The sequence below is a fragment of the Theobroma umbraticum genome, unplaced genomic scaffold (genome assembly GCF_002168275.2).
Source record: "Theobroma umbraticum cultivar Fairchild unplaced genomic scaffold, ASM216827v3 scaffold_30.0, whole genome shotgun sequence".
NCBI lineage: Eukaryota > Viridiplantae > Streptophyta > Magnoliopsida > Malvales > Malvaceae > Theobroma > Theobroma umbraticum.
The window spans coordinates 14,746,808-14,754,409 of NW_018397254.1; the positions used below are offsets into that span (position 1 = coordinate 14,746,808).

The window sequence follows — 7,602 nt, forward strand, 5'->3', positions numbered from 1 at the left end:
CTGTAATGTTATTTTCTCTGTAATTACATTATTTGCAATTACATTACCTGTAATCACATTGCATTGTAAAGTATCAAACGCCACCTTAGAGTGTTGAACTTAATCTTTGACAATATTTTTTGTAAAAGTTGTGTTTGAGCCTTCAAAAGGTATTTTTTATAGTAGATTTGAAACTCTTTAATAAGTGAAGAGAAAAGACGTAAGTAAGGAGATCGAATCTTTATAAAAAATATTGGGAGCAAGCTATTTTCTTCTTTCAAACTTTTATTACTAAAATTTAGTTCCTCACGAAAGGTTCATTGCTTTATTCAAATTTTCAAAGAGAAATTTTTAAACTATCAAGTTCAAATATTTTCTAGTGGTCAAAATGTTTGAAGTTTTCAATTCACCTATCTTGGAATTCCATTACTTGAGCTTATTGTACTAACGCAGACCAATCTCCAGAACTATCAGCAAGCCTTGCGCACACCAGCTGCCCACTATTAGGACATGTGCATGCTGACGGCCCAGATAGCCTAGGCAAACTAGCAACCCAGGTAGATCAGCCTGGGCAAACCAACAGCCTAAGCAAAAGGCTCAACCTACCTACGAGGAGCAAAAGTATCTACAAAACTTGAATAGAGTCTTGTTTGATTTGAATTCTTGGATCGATTGATGTATTTTTGAATTTAAATTTAGATTTCATTTGCATTCAAATTTGATTGTATTAGCTCAAATAACAATATAATTTCATAAATATTTTGAAGAAGAGGTAAATTGAAATTTTTGAAATTTTTTTCAAGTTGATAATTGTAAATGTGCAATAACTTGAAAAAGAATGTGCCTTATTTATACCTAAACACTAACCTAAGTCATTTGCAAGCATATATGCTGATACACATATGCATGGAGTTGCTTTCGTGTCTTATCTTTTGTTTTCCAACCAATTATTTTCAATTTATTTATTAGGACCATTTACTTATTTGCAAAACATATAATTATTCACTTATAAGACTTGTATATTGATCAAATCTTGCTAATTGGTGAGTGTATCCAAAATTGTTTATTCAAAATATATATATATATATATATGTATATAAATCAACATAGAAATTATCCATCATAGAAAAACATACATAAATCAACGGGAATCGCCCCATAAGAAAGCCTCCTCCATTGCTCTTATAATCGAGATCAACTCTCCTGCAAATAGGTCAGTTGCAGCTACATTTGAGGCGTTGTTATTGCTTATAGAAGATGCATTCTGTCTAATGCGCTCGCTAAGCACAAATCTGCACACTGGACATTGGCCATGACTCTTCACCCATGGGACGATACATTCCTCATGGAACATATGGTCACAAGGAGTGAGCATGACTTGCTCTCTAGGCTCAAAATCTTCCAAGCAAATTGCACACCTCTTCCCATCCTCGTCTTTCTCTCTTTCCTTCTCATTATACAAGTTGCTTCTGTTTTGATCCCGGTAGTACATGCTTAACCTCCGTGTCATCTGCTTGGGGATAGGATTGTAAATTTCCTTCTTCAGCTTACCTAAAACATTGCTTTGCTCGTCTTGAGTCGATCTGGAATGTTCTTGTTGGGCAGGGGCAGCTGGGAGCTGTACTTGCTGGACTGTGAACCTTTGAAGGGGTCCTGAGAACCTGGGATTGGCCGCCCTTGCTGGGACATTGTCAAGCCATACAATTTGAACTGGAGTACGAGTACGTGGAAGATCTGGGAAACTGCAGTATTGTGTTGGTTATGGTAATTACAAATCAACTAAAATTGGAAAGTTATGCAATAAAAATTGATGATTGCAAAGAACTTGCATAAATATTAGAGCAAATGCTACTTCTGCCGGTCAAAATTTAGATCAAGTTATCATAATCTTAACACTGGTTCTTTCACAAATCATTTTCACAGCCTCTACAACGTATAAAATTTCAGATTGGCTGAGAATAAGCCGGAAGCTAGAAAGGAAATCACATCTCATTTGCTCCTACCGTTAAAGTGGGCTGACTTGGTAGAAATTATAGCTTTAGACAACGTTTCCAGAATTGCAAAGTTTAGTTTGGTTCCCAATGCATATTTAGAATCTGATTAATCTTGTGCTCATCAAAATAAGACCAGATCCGCCAATTTTACCTTTAGCAATGAGAAACGCATTATGTTTGCCTTTATGTTTCCGTTTGTAAGTTGCAGACTCGAATGAAAATAAGTGATTACCCTGAAAAGCTGAAAGGTCGTGCTATCACTCTCTCCTCTGGCATCTGCCAAGGGTCCCTTGAACCTCGACTGGCATCCTGAAAAATACACCACAATAAACAACCAGTAACATCATGTACCAGAGAGAAACAAGAAACACTAAAACAAACCCGTTACATCACAAACATGGAACAAACAATTTTCACATCGAGCCTCAAAGTTTCTACAAAAATCTTGGTATCGTTGTTTGATTTTTTTTTTTTTTTTTGTACTCTCAGCCGACCATTTCTTGGCTGTAGGAGAAAAATACTTACTGCAGTGGCTTGGAAGGGAACGGAATGACGAAAAATAGGCTCGATGCGGTTTGGATCATTGCTGTTGGTAGGAGCATAGGCACCATAGTCATGTCCAGATCGCCAAGTCGGCCAAAATGGTGTGTTATTATTAGCGCCACTGCTCATGATGTCTTGGCTCCCAGATAATGAGCAAAGCTCTGATCTGTTAATTTAATTATTGCGCTGGCTTCGGGACTGTGTGATTTTATAGAATTTATTCATTTCCTGCTCAAAGGACGGACGTTAACCTAATGAATATATCCTTGTTATCGTTTTAGTGGCTGCTTTGCATTGCTTCTTCGTTTTTGGAATCTGATGTAAAGCATGATTCTTCCTCCACTTCGCACAGATGCGTGCCCTCTCGTGATGCTTAAGATTGATGAAAGATTCAGCAGTTATGAAGAAAGGAATCCGATTCCAGCAATCTGACTATATATATATATATATATATATATATTTGTGAATAAGTGAATACATCTCCATAATATGCCGCTGGTGTTTTCTGGCTGCGTTGAACAATATCTTGATGTAACCTGCACTTTAGTACTGGTTCGTTTAGAAAAGTAGGCAAAATTCTCTTCTTATCTATTTTTATTTTCGAAATGGTTGCATTGCAAGGAAAAGATGGTTGTTTTCTCTATCCCACTGAAATCAATCAAGATTCCCTCTGCCCTTGGTACAAACTACCAAAAAGATTTTACCAACTGTGGTTTAAGCCGTCAGCTTCACCATGGATCCTTTTAAAATTTGTTAAGATGATGTTATTTGCGTACAAAATCAAATAAGTGGAGAGTATATCAGAATTAGGGTGTAGCCTATAAATTTGTACAACTCAAGCATACATTTATCCTACAAGTAATAAAGTAATTTAGTTTGCTTCACTTCAAGCATAAATTTATCCTAGCCTAGCATGCTGTGGGAAGGACAAGAATGAACATCAATGTTATATTGGCTACCCAAATAAAACAGCTTGATCTAGAATCTTATTCTACAAACTGAAACGGAGAAGATACAAAGAGTACAATCAGAAACATCAATACTATCAGAATAAGTATCAATAGCAATCAGAAACATTTCTTCATTCACCACTGATAGCCCAAAGCACAATCTCTTAATTCTGCTAGAAATGTCTTACTGCCGCCATACATGAAACCAAATAAACAAAGAGATACAAAGAGTTCACTAAATGGGCAGGTGCAACAAAGTAGAGCATCTTAAAAGGGTCATAGCGAGACAGAAGTGGTGTTCATCCACATCCAAGCATACACAAGTCTCGATAATTTAAAAGTAGCTCAAGAAATTAAAACCTGACAATGCAAATGCACAATTCCGAAGAGAAGTATGTGTTCATGTCTAGGAGAGATTCACCACCTTGCTTAAGCAGTTTGAGTTTATTATCAATTTCCAACTCCTCATAGCAGCGGATGCAGGTATGTAAGCAATGCTCAAAATTAGTCATAAAATCAATGCCTAGTTTGCAAAACAGCTTAGAACCACAATGCAGAGGAAAAAAAGCAACCAGTAAGTTACTGCACGATTGAAGTTGAAAATGAACAAGTCAAAATAATTAGAATTAAAGCCTTTATTCTCTGCTCTCATCTTGCAAGCCAGGCTTCTTGGTCTGCCAAATTTCCACTGAGTTTGATACATTGTTAAGCATACCTCGGCGTCCCAGCATAACAAGATCTAGAAGCTTTCTCCTCACATTGTAAACTGGATTTGGGTCAAGTAAATGACCCCTTTCATATGCTTCTCTTAGAAAAACAGTGTGTCTTTTTCCCTTGGTTGACAAATAAAATATCCCTGGGTGGTCGAGGAACAAATCCCTTATATTCAAATCAATGGCGAAAGATTTCCGGAAATGGCTGATCTTCTCCACCTCCACCATCCTCTCCACTGTCAAACTCAAGAATTCATGAACAATTGCAACTGCCCGTTTCTCTAATCCCATTATTCCTGTCTTAGACCTCTTCTTTTCTCCGATCTCCTCATAAGGACCCACATATGGCAACCTTTGCCATTCCTTAACCTTAGCCTTAAAAATCTTGCTCAATCTCATCCCCGGTGGATAGCCGTGTTTAAATCCATATTGAATTTCAGTTCTATCAACACTGCAGTCCTCCTTACAACACTCCAAAACTCGCCAATTCTCAACAGAGGCCGCAAAACTTTTAGCATGCATTTCATCAACCAGTTTCAAGATATGAGTATTAGGTTCATCTGCATCAGAAAGCCTAAATATGTGCGGGTTCCTAGCTATCACAGAGTCCTCAAAGTCATCTGGCAGCCCAAGTTCCCTCCAAACTCTAAACACTGCCCGGAGAGGCAATGATTTAGTTGTCGACATAGACAAAAGCCTAACTAAGCGGTCAACAGCAACAGGCAAAGAAGAGCTGATAGCATCTGCCTCTTGGCGGGAAATATCAATAGCAGCATCAGTCAATCTACAGAACGGCTGGGACTTATTGGGATCATAGAAAATGTGGAAAATATGAGGGTACTTGCGGAGAAAAGAGGCAGCTCCACGGTTTAGATGGAGATTTTGGGAGAGCCTGGAGAGAAAATCAAGGGAGACAGATGGTGGGTTATTAGTGGGATTTGCAAGGATAAGGTCTTGTATTGCAATGGCTTTGAGAAGGTTTTTGTACTTGTCCATTAGCTTCTCAAATGTAGGGTCTCTAGCTCTCGATGCTACATACTGGGCAGAGGATGTTTTGGATCGAATACCAATGATTTGGCATGGATTTAGTTGTTTCAATAACGATTTAAAGGTCTGGATTCGCATTTTCAAGCAAGAAATTAGCAACTGTTAATCTTTTTCTTACAGTCTCCTTCTAGTGGAATTGTGACAAACACGTAATAGGCAGAATTAGCCAAGCTGATCAGTTACTGATGCTTATTGCCAATACCGCCAACAATCAAAGAAATTAAGAACTAAACAAAGGATCAGGACTTTCTGTTTTTTTTTTTTCTGGGGACTCAAAGAGATAGATTTCCATCCGTGTTAAGGAAATTACGCAAGCCCACAGACTTGGAATGTGAAAATTGGAAAACGATACTCCTTGGGGTCGGAGGAGTGAACAAGCAATTGCTGTAGCATGCTGCGTACCAAAATTTGCGGTAACATCCAAATTTTCTAAACCAAGCAATATTGAAAACACACGCCCAAACAAACAAACAAACAAACAAAACAAAAATTTATGACCAGCGCGAGAGATCCAAAAACCTCAACCAGATGGGAGGCGTCTCTACAGAAAGAAAAATTAGGGAAGAGAGATGAATAAGAAGGGGAAATTTCGCTCTCCTTGTAAATTCAGATTAAAAGTACCTTTACTACAATTTTAATTATTTTTATTTAGTTTTTTTTAAAAAAATTGATAATAATACTTTTTAAATAATTTTAGATAAATTAAATGATATCAATTTTTGTTATCTCACCATTCAAATAAAAAACTCAAAAGTAAATCTTCATTTTTCTCTTTTGTCAATTTATCTCGCCTTTATCTCTCTATTCCAAAGAATAGAGATGTTTGGATTTATTGATTTATATTGATAAAAAAAACTTTAAAATTAAAAAGCTAAAATTAATTAGAAATATTTGTAAATTAAAGTATCATAAGATTTTGGTAATTTAAACTTAATTATGAACAGATAAATCAATTAGTTATTAAGTATTGTGAGATTGATTTTTAAATATTGCCTCATTGGTTCAACAAAAAGTTCAAAAGTAAATCCTCGTTTCACTTTCCTATTGATTTATCTTACCATTCTAAAAAGCAAAGATGTTTAGGGTTATTGGTTTATATTCATAGAAAAGAATCCCAAAATTGAAGAATGAAAATTGATTAAAAATATCTGTAAATTAAAATATCGTATGACTTTGGTAATTTAAACTTGACTACTGAAAAAAAAATCAATTAGTTATTAGACATTACAATATTGATTTTTAAGTATTACGTCATTGATTTTTAGGCATTGTGAGACTAATTTTAAATATTGTGTAGCTAGTTTTTAAGTAATACGAGATTAATTTTAAAATATTACTTAACTTAATCATTGCGTCTTTAGAACTTAAGCATTGCATGACTAACTTTAAATATTTCATGATTGTTGATAAGCACTACCACGTTAGCATGTCAAGTGACATGGCAATGCTATGTCAGCATTAAAACTCAAGTTGTTGACATGGTAGTACATGTCAACACGTGGAAGCCACGTGGCATGTTAAAAGGTAACCACATGACATGTTAAGAGATTATGACGTTACTCTCTTCCTCCAAAATATGATATGTTCTTACTAAGGTTTGAATCTATGACTTTTAGTAAGAACACTAAACTCCTTAGTATCATGCTTAAGCTTTTATTTTTAGTAATTTTTACTTTTATTTTTATTATTATTATTTTTTTAAATTACGTCGTTTGGGAATTTCCAAATCCCTAACTATAAAAGCATCTTTTCCTTATTTTTCCTTCCCTTCTCTCTTTCTACCTTTTCTTTTTCTCTCTCTCTCTCTCCTATAATTAGAGTTTTATAGTTAGGATTTTTAAGAGTGTAACAACGACGCAATTTTAAAAAAAAAATAGGAAAGAAAAAGAAAGAAGTTAAAACATTCTATCTTTGATTGAGATATAACAAGTGTGAGCATTCAATATTTTATCACATTTATAACTTTAAACAATTTTAATAAACAAATAACTGAAAAACTATAATTTTCAGCTTAATAGTTCAGCAACTAATAAAATAATTTTTCTACAACGTTACTAAATAATTTATTATCATATCTATATGTCATAATTGAATAAAATACCTATTAAAATGTAATAGATGTGAAACAATAAATCATATAACAATTTATTTATCTAATAAATAAATAATAAAATTAATTTTTAAGAACATATGTTTCATAAAAAATCAAAAATAGTTGGAAGATGGAATTAATATAACAATTATAAAATGCTAATATCAATTATATGTATTTTTATCCTTATCTTCATACATTTATATTAAAATTTAAAAGATATTACTTAATAATATTAACCTTTTATATTTTTTTACCAAAAAATTCTTACTGGTTAGTTTGAT

The 7,602-nt window shown here is 34.4% G+C and overlaps 2 protein-coding genes across 2 annotated transcripts; both read right to left on the reverse strand.

Moving 5' to 3' along the window:
- Nucleotides 1-1,023: 1,023 nt before the first annotated feature.
- LOC110426754 (uncharacterized) lies at nucleotides 1,024-3,005 on the reverse strand. The gene is made up of 3 exons (XM_021442056.2): nucleotides 2,499-3,005; nucleotides 2,206-2,282; nucleotides 1,024-1,721 (listed from the first exon to the last, which is right to left on the reverse strand). The coding sequence occupies exons 1-3, from the start codon at nucleotides 2,643-2,645 to the stop codon at nucleotides 1,121-1,123; spliced, it is 825 nt and encodes a 274-aa protein (XP_021297731.1). The 5' UTR covers nucleotides 2,646-3,005; the 3' UTR covers nucleotides 1,024-1,120.
- Nucleotides 3,006-3,567: 562 nt separating this feature from the next.
- Nucleotides 3,568-5,792, reverse strand: LOC110426745 (Ubiquitin carboxyl-terminal hydrolase family protein). Its single transcript, XM_021442045.1, has one exon. It carries the CDS (start codon nucleotides 5,302-5,304, stop codon nucleotides 4,102-4,104), a length of 1,203 nt encoding a protein of 400 aa, XP_021297720.1. The 5' UTR covers nucleotides 5,305-5,792; the 3' UTR covers nucleotides 3,568-4,101.
- Nucleotides 5,793-7,602: the final 1,810 nt, after the last annotated feature.